This window comes from Mus caroli, chromosome 2, assembly GCF_900094665.2.
Source record: "Mus caroli chromosome 2, CAROLI_EIJ_v1.1, whole genome shotgun sequence".
NCBI classification, from domain to species: domain Eukaryota; kingdom Metazoa; phylum Chordata; class Mammalia; order Rodentia; family Muridae; genus Mus; species Mus caroli.
The window spans coordinates 123,346,444-123,366,443 of NC_034571.1; the positions used below are offsets into that span (position 1 = coordinate 123,346,444).

General features: G+C 52.5%; 3 protein-coding genes across 3 annotated transcripts; 2 read left to right on the top strand and 1 right to left on the bottom strand.

The window, feature by feature from the left end:
* The first annotated feature begins 1,888 nt into the window (after nucleotides 1–1,888).
* Nucleotides 1,889–3,488, top strand: Mrps26 (mitochondrial ribosomal protein S26). Its single transcript, XM_021156057.1, has 4 exons — nucleotides 1,889–2,141; nucleotides 2,226–2,372; nucleotides 2,453–2,576; nucleotides 3,035–3,488. The coding sequence occupies exons 1-4, from the start codon at nucleotides 1,930–1,932 to the stop codon at nucleotides 3,152–3,154; spliced, it is 603 nt and encodes a 200-aa protein (XP_021011716.1). The 5' UTR covers nucleotides 1,889–1,929; the 3' UTR covers nucleotides 3,155–3,488.
* A 9,660-nt stretch (nucleotides 3,489–13,148) lies between these two features.
* Nucleotides 13,149–14,026, top strand: Oxt (oxytocin/neurophysin I prepropeptide). Its single transcript, XM_021156364.2, has 3 exons — nucleotides 13,149–13,331; nucleotides 13,582–13,783; nucleotides 13,868–14,026. The coding sequence occupies exons 1-3, from the start codon at nucleotides 13,212–13,214 to the stop codon at nucleotides 13,921–13,923; spliced, it is 378 nt and encodes a 125-aa protein (XP_021012023.1). The 5' UTR covers nucleotides 13,149–13,211; the 3' UTR covers nucleotides 13,924–14,026.
* Nucleotides 14,027–17,602: 3,576 nt separating this feature from the next.
* On the bottom strand, nucleotides 17,603–19,590 carry Avp (arginine vasopressin). Its single transcript, XM_021156520.1, has 3 exons — nucleotides 19,419–19,590; nucleotides 18,070–18,271; nucleotides 17,603–17,832 (listed from the first exon to the last, which is right to left on the bottom strand). Exons 1-3 carry the CDS (start codon nucleotides 19,548–19,550, stop codon nucleotides 17,660–17,662), a joined length of 507 nt encoding a protein of 168 aa, XP_021012179.1. The 5' UTR covers nucleotides 19,551–19,590; the 3' UTR covers nucleotides 17,603–17,659.
* Nucleotides 19,591–20,000: the final 410 nt, after the last annotated feature.

Sequence of the window (20,000 nt, forward strand, 5' to 3'; positions counted from 1 at the left end):
ATCACTGTACCTTGGTATGGTGGCACACACTATCTTAGCACCCTGGAGGTAGATGCAGGGGTATTGCTACAAGTTCAAAGCCAGCCTGGGCTTTGTTGGGAATATAAGGCCAGCAAATAAGACCCTGTTTGAGGGTTTTTGTTTTAAAGATATCACTGGATTTGACACCAGAGGAAATCGAATGGCCTGATCATCGTTAAACCCAGGAGCCATCTGAATAGGGTCCTACAGTCACCTGGAACCACCTCATTCACAGTTTACCCCTTGGTAAATGAGGAGGCTTCTGTCCCTCCAGCTCTGTCCCTCTACCCATGAACTGCCCAGAAAAGCCTCCTCTCCTGGCTTCTGCCCTCAACAATTCTATCTTGCCACTTTTGCAGGGAGGGTCAGTGAATGGAAACAGTTACTTTCATCACCACTGCATACCAGTCCACATCCCCATCAGGCCAGAGAAAGGGGGCAGAAACCCTGCCTTCTAGTTCTGTAGCGTTAGCTACTCAGAGTGACTCCACACTCTCATCCACCTTAGGTCTAAATCTCTTACACTTATTTACACTTATGAAACCCTCTAAAAGGATGGGTGCACCTGACTAGCGAGAGGACTTCAGAGCCAGCAAGGTTAGGGAGCCTCTAGGAAATGGCCCATACCCTAGAATATTCTCTTGGCCCAGGCACTTAAGTTATCTGAGATGAGTTGCCAGTTGTCTAGGGTGACCCTGAAGAAGAAAGGGTTAGGACAGGTGTGGTGGCATATGCCTTTAATGCCAGAATTTAGGAGGCAGTGGCAGGTGGATCTCTGTGAGCCTAGTGAGACCCTGCCAAAAAACAAAAACAGGGTGGGAGTGCCAGGTTCCCTGACATTCAGAGCAGCCCTGTGGCACTCCAGGGTAGGGCAGCAGTAATGCCCTGGTTTCCACAGACCATCCATCCTGGATCCTCCAGGGCCCAGCAATGGTCTTATGGCCGGCACCCTGGAGGAAAACCTGTCACCAGCTTGCCCCCAGGACTCCAGAGTACACTCTGGCACCTCATCTCCAAAGCCTGACTGAGAGAAAGAAAGTGCAGACTGGGCCTCCACCAAGCCTGGAAGTTGAGAGCAGGATTTAAGCAGCCTCTGTTCTCTTCTGAGAAAATGCCGGTTATTGCACCCAGTCCTGGCTCCTCAGACACTCCCAAGTGCCCTGGAAGTGCAGGACCATGGCCTGGTGTTCTCTGCAGAATCTGGTCTAGAAAATACTAATGAGTGGGGTGAAAGTTCAGTTCCCCAGTCCTCGGTCAACTTCTGATTTCCAACAACTCTGCTTGCTGGAGAGGCAGAGGGGAACGAGCTACCTCTGAGACGGATGCTCTCTGCCCTGCACTGCTGTTTCTCTTCAGTTGGAGAGGAAATAGTACTTCATAAATAAGAGTAGTCTCGAGGTGGGAAGACCCCGGGTCAGGTGGAAGAGGACAAGGGTCACCTCACAGGTCGCCCAGTTGAGAACAAGTTGTCACTGATACTGAGAACTCTGGCAACTGCAGAGCTCCCCCAAGACCACAGCAGGGCAGTGCAGTGCAAGGAAATGGTTTGCAAATCTAAAGTTTAAAGTAGCCAGGAACTCCGAATTTCTTGCTTCAGGCCTGGGAGGGTAGACAGGCCATCGGCGGGCCAGAGAGTCCCAGAGCCACACACTTGGGGATGGTGTCCAAACTTGTGAACAAGTGGGCAGAGCGTCCTGCGGTGTAGCTGTCTTTAGCGGGCGACGCAGCCCAGCAAGCTGTGGGTCTCCAAGGTGCCCCTCGACCCCTCCCACTCTACCCGAGAGTCCGGACGTGCATTGGACCAGACAGCAAGAGCTCCGCCCAACAGGGGCGAGGACAGGAGGCTCCCGTGGTGCTCCGCGGCCACTTCCGGGCCGGGCGCGGGCGCAGGCGCAGGCGCTGGCTGTCATGTTGAGCGCTCTGAACCGCCTGGCGGCGCGGCCGGGGACCCGGCCCCGGACCCCGCTGCTCCTACCCGTGCGAGGCCGCAAGACCCGCCATGACCCGCCTGCCAAGTCCAAGGTCGGACGCGTGCAGACGCCTCCTGCCGTGGACCCTGCGGAATTCTTCGTGTTGACCGAGCGCTACCGACAGTACCGGGAGACCGTGCGCGCTCTCAGGTGCGTGTGCGTGTGGAGGGCAGGCGCCCTTCGGGAAGGGCCGAGGCCAAGGGTGGGTGCTGACTCGGAGCCCGTCCTCCCCAGGCTAGAGTTCACGTTGGAGGTGCGAAGGAAATTGCACGAGGCCCGAGCCGGGGTTCTGGCCGAGCGCAAGGCGCAGCAGGCCATCACGGAGCACCAGGAGCTGATGGCCTGGAACCGGGAAGAGAACCGGCGAATGCAGGAGCTACGGTGCGAGAGGCGCGGGGCTGGGTGGGCTGGGCTAGGCTCATCTGCGGCCCCGCTCACCCTCGGCGTCTTGCCCCTCGCAGGATAGCGAGGTTGCAGCTGGAAGCACAGGCCCAAGAGGTGCAGAAGGCTGAGGCCCAGGCCCAGAGGGCCCAGGAGGAGCAGGCTTGGGTGCAACTGAAAGAGCAAGAAGTGCTCAAGCTGCAGGTGGGCATACAGGAGGTCGTGGGGAATGTGGACATTGGAGACCCAAGCAAGGGAGGCTGGAGGGGGGGGAGGGGTGTGACAGCACAGGGCGTCAAGTGACCAGAGTCAAGTGACCTCGCAGGTCAGTAAAAGGTTACAGGCTAGTGTTGCCTTGTGAAACTTGAAGTCAGGGAAACCGTAAGTGTGAATGGGGCGCTTTTTAAGACGTAAGAGGGATTGACGCACTTGAGAGAGTCCACCCCCTCTAATCAGGTTGTTCTTGGGTTGTGGCTGAGAGATCTGATGGGTGATTGTCCAAGGAAGAGCAATATGATGGTCGAGGTCACCTAGTACAGTTGTGCTGGACGATTGGTGGAAGACCCTGGGTTCTTTTGATACCAGTGGACTAGAGACAGTAAGCTGTGCAGGCAGCCAGCTCTGGGAGAGATCCCACAAAGCCAACCTTTCTCTTCCTGTAGGAGGAGGCAAAAAACTTCATCACTCGGGAGAACCTGGAGGCACGGATAGAAGAAGCGTTGGACTCTCCGAAGAGTTACAACTGGGCCGTCACCAAAGAAGGGCAGGTGGTCAGGAACTGAGCACAGAGGCTTTGGGGGCCCAAATAAGCACAGTGCTTGCCTAGGGTCTGTGTACTGGGATAGGAATTGGTACATCCCAAGAGGATGGCTCAGCCGTTTCCAGAGCAACCTCAGTCACTCCAGGCTCGGCACTCACCACCTGACTGGGAACTCCCAGACATCCCTGTTCTGCACCACAGACAAACTCAGGGCAGCATTACACTCTGGGAAGTTCCTCTCGCACAGAGGATTGGACTGGACTGTGTCCCCATAGAAGCCAAGCTTGTCTTGTAAGTCTCTTGGAGTCGTGTGAGCCAAATGTTTCCTGCTTTTATAAATAAAGTATTGGAGCCCAGTTTTGCCCATTCACTGGCTATAGTGACAGTGCTAGTGAAAGAGGAAAGTAGTTAGACCAGATGCTAACTTGCTTGTAAAATCAGAGGCGTTTGTCCCTAATTATCTGAGTCTTTGGGTTTCTAGCCAGAAGCAAGTTTCACCTAACTGAGCTATGAGTTAGGTATCTGCTTTGCTCAATCCTGGGATTTTCTGACTAGGGTCTGGTGTGTCCAAGATCCAGGAAGCAAAAAGGGTGCCCTGTTTCTCCTGGTGGCTCTCCAGCAGTGACTTCTGTAACCAGACCCTGTCCTGATGTATCATATTTTGGACTACTCAGCAGGTGGTAGACTCCCAAGCTAAACCTGCGTCTTCCAGTCAGTTGCTGCCCTTCTGTGTGTGTAAGCGGTGGCCTCAGGGCAGCCTTGGTGTCATTGTTCAAGGCTCTCACCTTGGTCTGGTTTAAGTTTATTTTGTTTTTTTTTTTTTTTTAGTTTATTTTTTACTGTGTTTTATTCTGGCTTTTGAGACGGGGGTCTTTCACTGGAACCTGGCACTCACTAATTATACTGTCTAGCCAGCCAGCCTCAGAGAATTGATCTGTGTATGCTTGCCTGGCACTGGGATTAGATGCACATGGCTTTTATGTGGTACCAGGGATCAAACCCAGATGTTCATGACTGCGGTGTAAACATGTTAGTGAATGAGCTGCCTGCCTTTTTGCTTTTCATTGTCATAAACATGAATACCATTGACAGGAACTCCAGGCACTCACTCGGAGGAAAAAACTATCCTAGCTACTTCCCACACTGCTGAAGGTTTTGGAATCCCCAAGAAAAGAAAACCTGGCGGGTGATAGCAGCCTTTTACTCCGGTAAAGAAGCAGGCATTAGCCGGGCGTGGTGGCGCACGCCTTTAATCCCAGCACTCGGGAGGCAGAGGCAGGCNGATTTCTGAGTTCGAGGCCAGCCTGGTCTACAAAGTGAGTTCCAGGACAGCCAGGGCTACACAGAGAAACCCTGTCTCGAAAAACCAAAAAAAAAAGAAGCAGGCATTAAGGTGCAGGTGTTGTCCCACACGCAGCCCTCTGAGAGCCCTAACACCCATTTTAGGGTAGGAGATACTGTCCCTGACTGGGGAACACAGGCCCTGCATTCAAATATCTGAGGTGGACTGATAGGATCATGTCAGGAGCAACCTAGTCCATTCCTGGATCTTTGTTGTCACAGTGAACCCGAGGAACTCTGCTGAATGGGTTGCCCCTCCCACTCCTGCCAAGATGTATCTCCCCAGTCACGGCAAAGATACTTAACCAAGACACTGGACCCTTGCCCATTCATGATCAGTGGGTACTGGGGTGAATGCTGTGGCCATGGCCTTCAGGGCTAGGTTAGTCTGGCAAAACTGAAGGAAGTGGGCTCCAGACGTTGTTCACTTGGTAGAGCGATTGCCTAGCCTGCATAGGTCCTGGGTTCAGTCCCCAGGCCTGGTGGGTCAGTGCCTGCTTACTGGAGGTAGAGGCAAGAGGATTAGTAGACTCTCAAGGTCACCCTCAGCTACAGGGAGTTTGAGACCAACCTGATTCCTCCTGAGACTCCACAAGAACTGCCCTAGTACTCATCAGGGAGACTGGACGTGAAGGTGCCCTGCTGCTGGTCCTGCAGCCGAGGGAAGGCGGGCTGCTGTGGCTGATTGGAAGGCTACAGAGAAGAAGTACTCTTGCCAGCTCAGTGGGTGCTGGCTATTTTAATGTTTCATCTAGGTGTGGTTGCCTAAGGTCATTGCTCAGTTTCTCCAGCGTATGGATATCCAACATGCCCCGTGATCTCAAGTCTGGCAAGAGTCCAATTTGGAATTATTTTCTTCTTACCAAATCTGAAGTCAAAGCAGTTTTCCGACCCCAAGCCTGGCCAGTGTCCTGGTGATGCTGGCAATTTCCTCTTTGCTTTAACAAATACATTGAACACAGATGATACGAACTATGTCCTCGAATTATTCATGCCAGTCTGCTCACAACCTCGGGGGTACAGTGCCTCTGGCCTCCACAGGTACACGCATGTACCCACGTAAACACAACTAAAAGTAGTAAAAATACTGTGACAGTGACAGTTCCAGGACAGCCCGTGCCTGCAGAGGCACCTGCACTCACATACATGTAGCCTTATGTGGACATGTCAGCAAATAATTTTAAAAAGCCTGGAAAGATGACATCAGAGGTGGCCAGGAGTGATGGCACACACCAGTAATCGCAGCACTTATAAAGCAGACGGGTTGGGCTGGAGAGATGGCTCAGCAGTTAAGAGCACTGACTGCTCTTCCAGAGGTCCTGAGTTCAATTCCCAGCAACCACATGGTGGCTCACAACCATCTGTAATGGGATCCAATGTCCTGTGTCTGAAGACAGCTATAATGTACTCACAAAGATAAAGTAGACAATTTTCAAGTTAAAGGCCAGTCTGGTGCACACTGTATAAAGCCTGCCCTGCCAGGGCTATATAGCAAATTCTTGTCTCAAAAATCAAAGGCAAAAGCTGAATGAACATGGTGGTACCTTAAAGGATAAGGAGTTTAAAGCCAGCCTCACTTGTTTAGTCAGTGTGAGGACATCCTGGGCTACATAAATCCCTATCTGAAAAAAGTGGGGCAGGGGGTACAGGGAGGAGACATAGTGGTATATAACTGTAAACCTAGAACTCAGGAGCATCTGGAATTTAATGTCATATTCAGCTACATGGAGAAATTGAGGCCAATCTACATAAGGCTGGAACTAGACATGTGCCACTACTGCTCAGCTTTTTCTTTGCTATTTTAAGGCCCTGCCACCACCATGGTGAGACTATACTTGGCAAAGAGACAGAGAGACTCTGAGAAAGTCTTTCAGAAATTCATTTCCAGTTTGATGCCGTTTGGCAGATCCATAGTGAGACTCTAAGGCCACAATAATCCATAGGGACTGATTGTCTGGGTCAGTGACAGCCAATTCTTGGCATGTATGAGGCCCTGGGTTTAAGCCCTTAAATGAGGACCAAAAAACAAACGGAATCTGACATGTATTGAGCTCCTACTGTATCCTGAGCTTGGTTTTACACAATGTTCTCCTTTGTCACATCAATCTTATAGGTTGGTGCCAATATTATTCCTGTGTCTCTTCTTTTGACAAAACTGAAGTGTGTATTATGACCTGTGGCATGTAAGAAGTCCTAGCGTTGGGAGACTGAGGCCGGAAAATGCTGAATTCTAGGCCAGCATGGGTTACAGAGTGAGACTTTGTTTCTTTTATTTTTAAGATCTTGTTTCAAAAAAAAAAAAAAATCCATGGGGATTCTAGTAGCTGGGATTCAAACACAAGTAGGTCGGAACAGCAAGATTGCCCAGCAGGGGAGGGTGCTTGTCACCGAGCCTCATAACCTAGTTTCATGCCCAGAACCCACATGGTAGGAGGAAAATGGGTTGCACACAGTAGGGCAATCACTCTGTACAGCCTCTCACAGCATTTTCTCCAGTTCTGACTCATATGCATTTCTAGAAGCACACAGTAGGGCAGTCAAGCACACTCCTATCTTTATTGGAGGTGTTTTTTTTCCTAAATGATTCTAATAATTATTTTATGATAGGATTTAATGCTACACCACAAGCTGACCCATAATTCTATATGTCTGCAACTCATGTCAATCCTTCTGCCTCAGATTTCCAAATGCAGAAATAGGTGTTAAGGGTCCAGGAATCCTTTGGAGGAACTCACTGGGCCAAGGTATCCCCTGTTCATCACAAGTCGAGCAGAGGCCTGACCTTCACTAGCTCAAGTGCTGGGAATGTAGTATTAACAGTTTGTTCCTAAGTTGTGAATGTCACAAGCGCAATACACTATTCAGAGGGAAAAAGTCTGTGTCTCACATAAGGAAGTGACCAAAATAATGAAAAGAGATATCCCCCCCCCCCCCAAGACAGGGTCTCTCCAAATAATCTTGGCTGTCCTGGGATTTGCTCCATAGACCAGGTTGGCCTCAGACTCACAGAGAGCCACCTGCCCTGCCTCCCAAGTGCTGGGATTAAAGGCGTGTGCCACCACTGCCCCTGCCCAGAAGAGCTCTATATAAAACTGTTTTCTTCTGTCTTGAAATGGCCCTTCTGCGGGAGGTAGAGTGCTAAAATGGTCACCATGATCCTCATTCTTGGAACCCATACCTTTGTGTAATCTCAGCATGTGAGAAGGACCCATACATGTTTTTCTAAACAGTGATGTACAGTACAAGTGGTGCAGCCAGCACCAGCCCCGAGGGGGCCGTCTGTGCAGTGTCAGCCCCTCAGGAACATTCAGTGCAGTGCCAGCCCCTCGGGTACAGGGTTAGCCCTCAGGTGCAATCGGTGCAGTGTCAGCCCCGCAGGAGCACTCCATTGTAAGAAAGATGGAGGCTCTGGAGGGTGTGATGTCATGAAGATTCCTCTCAGCTTCAGTTCAAAATGTAGTGATGCTGGTGGACCTCACCAAGCAAGTGAGCTATTTGGTTCAGGGGCTCTTTTTAAGACAGGGTCCCACTATGTAGCTCTGTCTTACCTGTAGCTCACTGCATAGAACAGGCTGGCCCCAAACTCAAGAGATCTGACTTCCTGTGTCTCCTGAGTGCTGAGATTAAGGTGTTCATCCCCACACTCAGTCAATTTAGTCCTTTAAAAGTGGGTCTAAATCAGGCAAAATGGGAGAAACAACAGGATCTCTGCAAGGTTAAGGCCTGCCTGCTCTACATGGAGAGTTCCAGAACAACCAAGGCTACATAGTGAAATCCTGTCTGGATGGATAGATAGATAGGTAGATAGATAGATAGATAGATAGATAGATAGATAGATAGATAGATAGATAGATAGATAGATAGATGACATAGAATGTGAGGCTAGCCTTGCCCATGCTCAGAGACTTGATGGAACAGAATCAGTCTCTCACTTTCCCTTTGTCTCCTAGTCCTCAGAGAATCAGGGATGGATGAGATGGTCAGCAGTTGGAAGCACTGCTTGCTCTTCTAGAAAACCAGGATTCATTTTCCAGGACCCATATGCCAACCCACAACCACCCGGAACTCCAGTTCCAGAGGATCCGACACCTTCTTCTGGCCTCTATGGACATTGTGCACAGACATGCATGCAGGCTCACACACATAATTTTTAAAAAATATTTTAAAGAAGCAAGCTGCCAGGTGATGTGCAACTGCAGGGAAATGAGTTGTGCCCGCGGTTACCATGCTCTGGTGAGGGCTGCACACTGGCTGAGGCTCAGCTGTTGCAAGGACCGTGAGTGAAAAAACCCTGCCTGGGCTCCCCCCGCCAAGCTGACATAATAAATGGATATTTCTAGAGTTTGCACTTGTGTTCACTTGTACATAGCAGCGACACACTGAGCCTTCTGCACACACACGCTTTGTTTCCTCTGTCTGAGTACTCACAGGTCGCCCCAAGGAGAATGGCAAGCATTTCCTAATCCATCCCCTGCATAATTTGGGTCTGAGACCCCAAGAAGGGTGGTGAGAGAATGAAGAAAGGGCAGACACATGGACAGAAAGGCTGGAGTCAGGTGGTCTATGCACTCTTTGATGGAATGGTAGCGACCATGGCAGCAGCCCAGAACCTTAATGTGTCCACTTTGCACAGCACAGGAGAGGGCCTGGCTGATCTCTGTAGGCAGCAATCCCAGGTTGTAAACGTCCAAGGGGAGGCTGCGGTTTCTATTGGCTAAAGCACACACTGGTCCATCCTTTGTAAACACTTGTACTAGCACACACTGTCAGCATCAGCACTCAGACCAGAGGAAGGCTTTGACAAACCCCTCTTCACCTCACCCCCAGGGGACGGGGGGAGCTTTGCCAAACCTCACAGGTCTGCAGCCCATGACAAACAGTATACATTCACCCAGGGCTGTCTCGGCTCTCCTCAGAGGATCCAGACATAGACCTTGTCTAAGCACCCATCATGGTGGTACCTACCAGCCTCCTTCCTAGCACATTCTGCCTTTGGGGCTACACTTACCTTTGTTTCCTATGGTGGCTTTCAATTGCTATAACAACCCCCCCCCAGGCAATTTTTAAAGAATAAAAACAAAAAGTTTAATTTGGTGGGTTTTGATTTGGTGGGTGGTATCTCATACACCCCTGAATGGCTCTGAACTGTCATTTATCTGGGACTGGTCTTAAACTCCTGACCCTCCTGCACATTTCCAGCATGCTGAGATTGCAGGTGTGTGCCTCCAGGCCTAGAAGGTAAGGGTTATTTGGGCTCACAATCTCAGAAACTCCACACCATGATCCATGGCCCCTGTTGCTTACAGGTCTATGTCGAAGTACACATCACAGCAGGAGCACACGGAGGAATGACTGCACCCCTTCATTTCATGCCTGCAAAACCAAAAGAGAGATCTAGGAGGGACCAAGTTCTTACAGCCTCCTTCATGGGCATGCTGTCAGTGACCTAAAGACCTGCCATTGGGTCTCTCTATTTTAAAGATCTCGCCATCTCCCAAGACATCTTCCTGAGGACCTACAACATAACACAAGGGGAACACCCATATCCTAACTAAAGCAGGAACCTAATGTAATATGCCTCTGATTTCATAGTCGGCCTCCTCCAGTGACATATAACCCCATGGGGATAGTGACTTTTCTCCTGGTACTGACACTGTACCCAAGGCCCCATGTACTCTACCTTGTAGAGGTAGAGTACTCAGTGTGGCATTGTCCTCCTGTACTTAGTGTGGCAGTGTCCTCCTGTACTCAGTGTGGCAGTGTTCCCTGTACTCAGTGTGGCAGTGTCCCCTGTACTCAGTGTGGCAGGGTCCTCCTGTACTCAGTGTGGCAGGGTCCTCTTGTTCTCAGTGTGGCAGTGTCCTCCTGTACTCAGTGTGGCAGTGTCCTCCTGTACTCAGTGTGGCAGTGTCCTCCTGTACTCAGTGTGGCAGTGTCCTCNTGTGGCAGTGTCCTCCTGTACTCAGTGTGGCAGTGTCCTCCTGTACTCAGTGTGGCAGTGTCCTCCTGTACTCAGTGTGGCAGTGTCCTCCTGTATTCAGTGTGGCAGTGTCCTCCCACTGAACTGCAGCCACCCCAAGGACTAGGATCCTGTCTGTCTGCTGTGTACTGGTCTCAAACACAGATGAGCTGGTGAGCATGTGGAGACATGCTGGCCTAACAGGCGCATTCTGCACATATTTTATGACATGCTAATTTATGTGCATGGATTACCTTAGGTGAGATCACTATGCCCTCAGAACATGCAGACTGTCTCTCTGGGGCCACTTTGGGGGTCAAACTCTTGGCCTTCTATGCCCAGAATGCCAATAGGCAATTGTGGGTGAGAAATGAACTGATTTGTAGTACGGTTCCAATCAACCTCACCACCCACTTAGCACTGATAACTCACACCAGTGACTTGGGAGCTGTTATTCAGGGTCAGATGAGCTGGGGAACCGGCTTTGCCCTGTCGGCCCCAGCCCCTTGAGAAGGTTGAGGAGAAGGACAAAGAGCCTAGGGGCTTTTCCATTCTCTCTAGGGGCAGAGACTACATGTGTCGAGCTGGTCTCTGGGACACCGGCTGTTACTTCTTCCTGGATGTTGCAGGACACTTTCTAAGAGAGCCTGAGATGAAGTTTAGAACACGGGACTGGGACCCACCCCCGTGGAAGAGAAGGGGTACGGGAGCAGAGCCAGTATGCAGATCTCAGCTGACCTAAAGCCCAAAGCTGAAGTGCAGTCAGGGGTACCCAGCCTTTGTACCAAAATGGATCAACCGCTATATGTGGATAGCTGGGAAGGGCCAGCTAGCTTTCTGCAGCTAAGACCACACTCCCGGCAGCTGAGGGCAAGTGTTTTCTTAAACAGGAGCCTAGGTACCTGGCATGGTGGTACACCCAGCACATGGCAGGCAGGTGGATCACTGTGAGTTCAAGCCCAGCCTGGTCTACACAGACAGTTCCAGGCCAACCAAGAGCCTATCTCAAAACAAAATAAAAAGGAATTCTAGACAATGCTTCACCTTTCCTTTTTAAAATTGTTTTAGATCTATTTATTTTATTTTACGTGTCTGAATGATCTGCCTGCATGTGAGTAATGCACTATTCGTGTGCCGGCTGCTAAGTCAGAATAAGTCCCTGGCTCCACTGGAATTGTTGTAAGTGGTTGTGAGCCACCCTGTGGGTGCTGGGAATCAAACCTGAGTCTTCTGCAAGAGCAGCTCTCAGCCACTGAGACAGCTTTCCAGCCCCAAGATGGCAAGATATTTAACATGAGCCCCAGTGGACGATCTTCAGGTCATTGAGGGCAAGCCCTTGAAGTGAGTAGTGAGACCTTCATCTCCCCTGGAGAGGTTTTTGATTTCTCAGCCATAAAATGAAGGGGTTGAGTCTTCTATGTCTTCCTGCTATGCTTTGTCTGTCTGTCTTTCTTTTGTTTTGGTTGGTTTTGGTTTTGGTTTGAAGCCCTGGCTGTCCTGGAACTAACAGAAATTCTCCTGCCTCTGTCTCCTGAGTTCTGGGATTAAAGGTGTGCACCCCCAGCACTCTCTCTTGATATGTATTTCATTATAAGGGGCTGGAGAGATGATTAGCCTGCACAGTGCTCTTGCAGAGAACCAAATTTTGTCCTGGGCACCCACATAGGCCTACCCATGATCCCCTTTAATGACAGCCCCTGGGGATCCAGCATCCTCTTCTGGCCGCCAAGGAAACCTGCGTACACAAAGGTACACACACAAAATTAAAATTAAAATTGTAATGCAAAAACTGTTCCCAAAATGTACTGCTACCATCATGCTGGGGACTTGCCCCACCCAAGGCCACTCACGCACTAGGCAAGCAGTCTGTTACTGGGCTGCATGTAACACCCTTCCCATGTAGACCTATGCAGACCTGCAGCCCAAACCTGAAATGCACCCAGAGCTGCCCAATTGATTGTACCAAAATGGGCCAACCATTATATGTGGCCACCTGAGAAGGGCACAAATGGCTTGCTGTAGCTGAGGCCACCTGTTGGCCACACTCCAGCAGCTGATGGCCACTGTTTTCTCAAACAGGAGTCTAGGCACCTAGCATGGTAGTGCATAACTTTAAGGTCAGCATTTGGGAGGCAGAAGCAGATGCAGCGCTGTGAGTTCAAGGCCAGCCTGATCTACACAGCAGGTTCTAACACAGAGTTTTAAATACTAGTGTAATTTTCCTTTTGCTCTAATTTTTCTTTCTTTTTATTTTATTTTGGTCTGTTGGCTGTGTTTTGGTTTTGATCTCTACTGAGACTTTGTTTTACGGGCTAGTTAGAAGAAGAGCTGAGCTGCATTCAGAGATTGAACAAGACGCCATCTTTTTCCCCATCTAAGCTTCAGGTCCATGAAGGACTCCCTCACCCACTTGCCCTATCCTGCCTTATTCTGAGATATTGGATATCTGTGAAAAACAGCTCCTGGCTAGGGCGCACCTCCACCCCCTCCCACGTCTCTCTAGCCTCTTGTAGCCTAGGCCACCCCTTCCAGGCTGCTTCTCTTTTGAGTTCCAGGTCATTAGCGGAGCCGATGACCTTGACCCTAGCCCAGACCCTGCAAATGAAGGGCCTGCCTCTAAACAGCATGGAACAATTTGACCCAAGAGACCTTCTGTGACCAGTCATGCTGTCACCCTCTTTAGACAGTGCTCCACCATGGCAGTGGCCAGACATAAAAAGGTCGGTCTGGGCTGGAGAAGCCATCACCTACGGCGGATCTCAGACTGAGCACCATCGCCATGGCCTGCCGCAGTCTCGCTTGCTGCCTGCTTGGCTTACTGGCTCTGACCTCGGCCTGCTACATCCAGAACTGCCCCCTGGGCGGCAAGAGGGCTGTGCTGGACCTGGATATGCGCAAGGTGAGTCTCCCCGACCCTGTCCCTTCTGGTGATGCTAAAGACCAGAGAAGCTCTCCCACCTGCAGAGAGCATTCCCGCACACTTGCCAGCCCTACCAAGGCCTCGCGTGGGAACCCAGGGCGTTGGGAAGTGTTAGGCTCCCTCTTGACGCCGTGAAGGTAACGGCAATGCCGGAGCACCCACTGCCCCTCGCTCCGCCGCAGTCCGGATTCGGATTGTGTACGGCGCCCACCCGCATCCTTCCCCGCAGTGTCTCCCCTGCGGCCCGGGCGGCAAAGGACGCTGCTTCGGACCGAGCATCTGCTGTGCGGACGAGCTGGGCTGCTTCGTGGGCACCGCCGAGGCGCTGCGCTGCCAGGAGGAGAACTACCTGCCCTCGCCCTGCCAGTCCGGCCAGAAGCCCTGCGGGAGCGGGGGCCGCTGTGCCGCCACCGGCATCTGCTGCAGCCCCGGTGAGCAGGAGGGGGCCCAGCAGGGTGACCCGTTAGGGAGCCGTCGGGTTTGCAGCTCAGAACACTGACCCATTTCTCTTGCAGATGGCTGCCGAACGGACCCCGCCTGCGACCCTGAGTCTGCCTTCTCGGAGCGCTGAGCCCACTTTGTGGGAATAACTTTAGCGCGCTTCCTTCGTTCCCCATGGCCACTGTCAGAAAAAAAGAAAAGAAAAGAAAAATAAAGTAGATTTCCTCTTCAAACTTGACTGGTGTCTAATTGTCGGAAACGGGAGGGGGGAAAGGCACTGGGAACGCCGTGGATCTTGGCATTTTGTAGCAGAAACAGTCCAGCAGGCTGCTGGGGGACCGAGGGGTGCTCTATGGGCTGCCATCTCCCATTAGCCCCATTTCCCACCCCCAACTGGGCTGGGCCTGATATACTTAAGAACAGCATTTGGAAGTCCAAACAGCAACGGTGGACTTCTGTGGGAAAGGGCAACGCCTAACAGGGGACTGAGGAGCCTAACAAGGCAGGCTAGGAGGCAGGGGACCTAGTTCAGTCACTTCCATATCTGAGAGGGGGCTTTAGCTGTGACCTCCGAGGTTGAGGGGGCAATCCTGGCCTAGAAGGCAGGATCTTGGCCAGGGGAGGGTAGTTACAGAACCATAAGGTTTCCACAGAGCTGAATTCTCACGCAGGCCCCAAGGAAACCACAGCTGGAAAGATCAAGAACCAACTGGCCTCTCCTCTGCTGTCCCCAGGGCCCAGCCTGAGCTCAGGGGGGGGGGGGGGGGGGGGGGGGGCGGGGGGGGACCTGCCCGCCTTTGCAGGACAGCGTGCTCTGGGGAGACATGGGATCTAAGAGCCAGTGGGCACAAGTGACCACAAAGCACGAGCCCACAGACAAGCAGAAATTCACAATCTATACTGCTCCCCTACTGCTGGATTAAAATACCGCCCTTGCCACGAAGCGCCTTGCTTGGCTGCCAGTGTTCTCAGCAGTAATGGGCAGAAGTGAGGGCATGCCCCGCCTCCACAGGGGCACGTGATTCGCTGTCAGAACAAAGTGTGATGGCTTGGGTGGAGCTCAGGGACTGGAAGTCTTGCCCCATTGGCTAAGGTTCTGGGCTCCATCCCATCGTGGCAAATAAGTTAAACATACAAACAAGCACTTTCTGTAGTTCTCCCACTCTGAAAATGAGCACAGATGCCGCCCTGTCCCCATAGGTGAGATTCACAGACAGGGTGGAGGCCAAAAAGAGACTTCAAGATTGATTTGGGTTTTTCTTTTTCTTTTTTCTTTTTGGTGGTAATGGGGTTCTTCATTTTCTGGGGCTGGCTTTTAAAGTTAGTTGTTGTTTTTATTTTATTTTATGACATTTATTCTACTAAATTTCCATTTCTGTGTACGTGTCTCTGTGTGAGAGTCCATGTACAGTGGACAGTGGGCACTCTTCCCACCTCCTCAGCACCTTTAACCCTCTCTGCTTGCCTGGGTTTAACCAGGAGGTACAAGAGCCAGGCAGACTCCAATGCCAGCCTCCTCGTGCAGTGCCCACGGGAACCAGAAGAGGGCATCAGATCCCCTGGCACTGGAGTTGTGAGGTGGTTGTGGGTCATCCTAAGTGGGTGAGGGGAACAGAACTGGGGTCCTCTGCAAGATCAGCGTGATCACTCACCTCCTGAGCCGTCTCCCCAGCCTGAGAATTGTCTAAAGTACTTTTCACTATTGCTTCGCTATGTGTTTGGGGGTTGTACACGTGCCACAGCATCCGTGTGGGGGTCAGAGCACTCCTGGCATTTGCTCACACAAGTCCCTTTGCTTCTGGAGGCTGCAGAGAGGAGGCAAGCATCTACTGTGAAGTCTCGGAGTGCCCTTCAATGGCCCTGTAGCAGAGGAAGGGACTCCTTGAAAGGGAAGAAGAATAGCATGTCCAGTAGGCACAAGTGGGCTGGGCAGATGCAATCCCTTTCCTTGGAAATAGGAGCCTGATTCTTCCAGAAACAGGTCTTGGAGAGGGATGTCTCCACGCCTCCACCTGGGCAGAGGAGCAGAGTGAGGCTCTCGCCTCCATTCTGAAGCTGTCCTAGGGATTGAATCAAGGGTGGCCACACAACCTGCCACACCTACCTCCTTTCTGTCCCTTTTTGGCCCTGCCCTTCCTTGGCCCTGCCCTATTGGAGGTCAGACCCTGAGAGGGCCATGTAAGGAGGAGGCTGGGATAGGAGTCTGCCTGGCCCCTGTACCCCCTGGTTAAACCCAGGCAAGCGGGGAGGGGGAAAGTTGCTGAGGAGGTGGGAAGAGAACTGGAGACTGGGTAGACGACCAAGACTCTGTCCAGAACTGACCATCCTGAGCCACCTAGTCAGGTCACTGAGACTAATCTCTTTCTCCTCTGTAGTTGTCCCTGACCTTAGAGTCTGCAGAGCATCCCAAGAAGCTATAGCATAGTGTGGCCTTAGGAGACCTTGCTGCAGTCTTAGGAGAAGAGGCTGCCCGGGAGGGACTGATGGGGCAGAGAGAAAGAGTGGGAAGTTAACAGGAGGGCGAAGAACAGGGAGACCAGAGGATGGAAGGATGGAAAACCTGGGAGAGCACCCCTCTCTGGCCAAGGCACCAGAGGGCCTGGAGGAAGGAGGGGGGGGGAGGGCTGAAGTGCTCGCTGACTTGGTCGTTAAGGTCAGTTAAGAGGACTGGGATTCAGTTCATAGTGCCCACATGGTAGGCTGTAACTACCTGTAACTCTAGGTCCAGGGAATCTGATGCCCTCTCCTGACCTCTGCAGCACCGGGCACACACATGATGCCAGGACATACATACATATGTAATGAAATGTAATGAAAAAGCATCCATATACATAAATAAATGAATAAATCTAAAATTTTAGAAAAAAAGAGAAGCTAATGAGAAGGGGAGGGAAGGAGTGCCAAAGAGAATGAGTATGTCAGTCTGGGCGCTACTGTGAGCACGTGTGCGCTGCTGCTGGACTCATGCGTCTCTCTGAGTCCTGAGCTATGGTTGCGGCCAAGAGTCATAGAAACGCCCCTAGCAGCTGTTACCCTTTCCTCCTCTTCCCCTTTCCCCTCCTCTTCCATCTCCATGGTGCTGGGGACCAAATCCAGGCCAGGGAAGCCTTCTGCTCCTGAGCCACAACTCCAGCCTATCTTGTCTAGTTCCCTGCGGGAGCGTGGGCGTGGCAGTTTGAACACGTGCCTGTAAGGGGCTTGTAGCTAGGCTCTCACTGGGGTCTGCCTCTCAGTGGTTGGGTCCCGATGGTGGAGCACCTGGAGAGAATGCAGGTGGCCTTGTCTCCTTTAGGTCTGGGGTAACATCTCTGTGCCTTCTCCCATCCAAGCACAGTCTTGGGTGAGTGGAAGTCCTTCAAGCTGTTTTTGCCGTAGGTGAAATCAGGGCTGAGATGGCCACCCCTGGCTTGTCCCCCCTTTCTCTGTCACTCTTGCCGATCTGTCTCTCCCCATATCCCGCTCAGTTCCTTTTGTCCAAAATGGCCTGCCTCTCTCCTTTTATTCGGGTCTCAGCCAAAGAATCAGTAAGTCACCCTGACCCTTCAGGGCCGCTCTGGGTCTCAGACCTTTTCCCTCTTCTGAGCTTAGGGTTGCCTTTGTCCTGAGTATTATGTGGGTATCCAGGAGCACCAGATCGCTCCCTTTATACTATAAGGCTTGCAGGTTCTGCCCCTTCTGGTGGGGAAGGGGGCGTGGACTATGCACGACTTCGGGTGTGGGGGTTAGCCAGGGCAGAGTAGAAAGTTCCCACTCCAACGCCTCTCCCTCCCCTCTTCTCCCCACCCCAGAAATAGAGACAGACACCAGGGTGCAGTTTTTAAAAGTTTATTTTCCATGCTGTAGGGGCGAGGCGTGGGGGTGATGGCTCAGTAGACCCGGGGCTTGGCAGAATCCACGGACTCCCGTGTCCCAGCCAGCTGTACCAGCCTTAGCAGCAGCGCCCGAGCAGGGCCGTCCAGCTGTGTGGCGTTGCTTGGCTCCCGAGCGCGGGTGAGGCGGAAAAAACCGTCGCGGCACTCGGGCTCCGCCACGCAGCTCTCTGAAGGAAGGGCTCTGTGAGCGCAGGCGCCCTTGGGGCTCAGCTCCAAGGGTGCGGTCCCAACAATCCCCACTGCTACCTTCCAACCCTCGACTCCCTTCATTCTCACCCTCCAACCCGGCGTCCCTACCTCCATTCCCTGTCCTGATTCCCCAGCCCCCCATTTAGCCACCGCCTTTACCTCCCACCCCACTTCATGCGATGCCCCATGCGATGCCCGCCCGGCCCTGTGCGCACCGTCGCTGCAGCAGATGCCAGCGGCGGCGCAGCGGCCTTCGCTCCCGCAGGGCTTCTGGCCGGACTGGCAGGGCGAGGGCAGGTAGTTCTCCTCCTGGCAGCGCAGCGCCTCGGCGGTGCCCACGAAGCAGCCCAGCTCATCCGCGCAGCAGATGCTCGGTCCGAAGCAGCGTCCTTTGCCGCCCGGGCCGCAGGGGAGACACTGTGGAGGAAGGAGGGGGGGTCAGCTGGAATAAGGCCAAGAGGGGCGGTGGGAATCTAGTGTCACCTGCTGCTTTGCGTTGCTGGTGCTCTGGCGATGTCCAGGACGAAGCAGCGGTAAAGGGCAAGAGTGGAAATATAACCGGCTGGGTCATCAGAAGGATCAGTGCTCATGAGGTCTCAAAACCCTCTCCTGCTTTGGCAGAGTCTTGCTGCGGGGCAACACTTGAGGGAGACCTTCCTCAGTTCTCAGTGTCACTGGTGTGCAGCCATCTCTTGGAGGCTTACCTCTCCATCATTCAGATGATCCTCCTACACATCGCTAGATTCACACTCCCCACAGAGCATCTAGATAGCTCACTCGTTTTCTGGCTTTGCTCTTACCCCTGCCCCACGCTGGTGGGCTTCATATGAGCCTTTACCTCCTGCCAACCTATTATGTCTTAGTTGGTAGGTGGCAAGGACCAAATTAGGTGCCCAGACACACCTCCAAAGGAACTCTGCAAAGGGAAGGCAGACTACAGGAGCTGCCTACCTGCCCACTCGAGCCTGTTCAACAACTCAAAATTGAGCCACCCATGGCCTGACCAGAATTGAGCCTAGTAGCCGGATTCCCTACAACTCTGCCAGAGGGGCAGACTCACAGCTGAACATACAATACAACAGATCTGGGCAAGAGGCTGAATGTGGGAAATGCTCCACTTGAGCATGGGGCAATGGCCACCTTCTGTGGACAGGAAGAAGCTGGCACTGCTGGCTAGAAAAGGCACCAAGGGAGGCTGAGCTGGGTGGGAAAGGATTTGAATTCAGGCAAGAATAGTTTTGTATACTCTGCCCAGTCCACAACCTCCGGGTGTGCAGAGGAGTCCAGGGCACTCAGTTTAACCTGTTCCCATCCCAAGCCCAGTCATAAGGAAGTGTCTCTCATTTTCTGGCATACCCCCTGCCTGGGAACAGTATCCTTTATGCGGCTTCTCTAGCACCTGGTCCCCTCTCACCCCTCTGGGTAGTCCATCTACTCTGCCGTAAGATACTGCCTCCTTCCAGGAACCTCCCCTAAAGTCTGACTGCTCAGACATTTCCCTCTCCTAGCCCCTCACCCGTTCCAACAGGCACTGCCAGCAGCCCTAAAATGACCACAGTGGTACCTGTCTTAGCTCCATGTCAGAGATGGCCCTCTTGCCACCTCTTGGGCAGTTCTGGAAGTAGCAGGCGGAGGAGAAGGCCAGCAGGCTCAGGAAGCAAGCGGAGAGCGTAGTATTGAGCATCCTGGCGAGCATAGGTGGGCACTGTGTGCAGCTCGGCTCTGCTGCCTTGGCGGGCTGGGCTGCCTATTTATGTCTGCAGGTGTTCCCTAGGAGGCGACAACGTGGCTGCTAACCCCCTCCCCAGTGGCTCCCCAGGAGCCCTCAGCCGACAGGTCCCAAGCTGTCAGCAGTGATTCAGGCATCTGGGGACACACGTGGGCCTGTCTGTGCAGAGGGTGGTGGAGGAGGGGAGCCAGCCATCAGGCTGTCACCGGCCACCGTGTGACAGGAGCCACTGCCACAGTGATTGGTGCTGTGCGATCAGTGAGGTGAGCCGACTGGAGGGTCACCTGGAAATCATAGTTGAATATTCCAGCTGCTCTCAGCAGACTAAAGGGGTCCACAGGCCCCATCCAGCAAGGGCTGGCATGTTTGAAGCAGGGTCAGCACCAGAAGGGGTGGGCAGGTTTGTTAGCTGTGGTA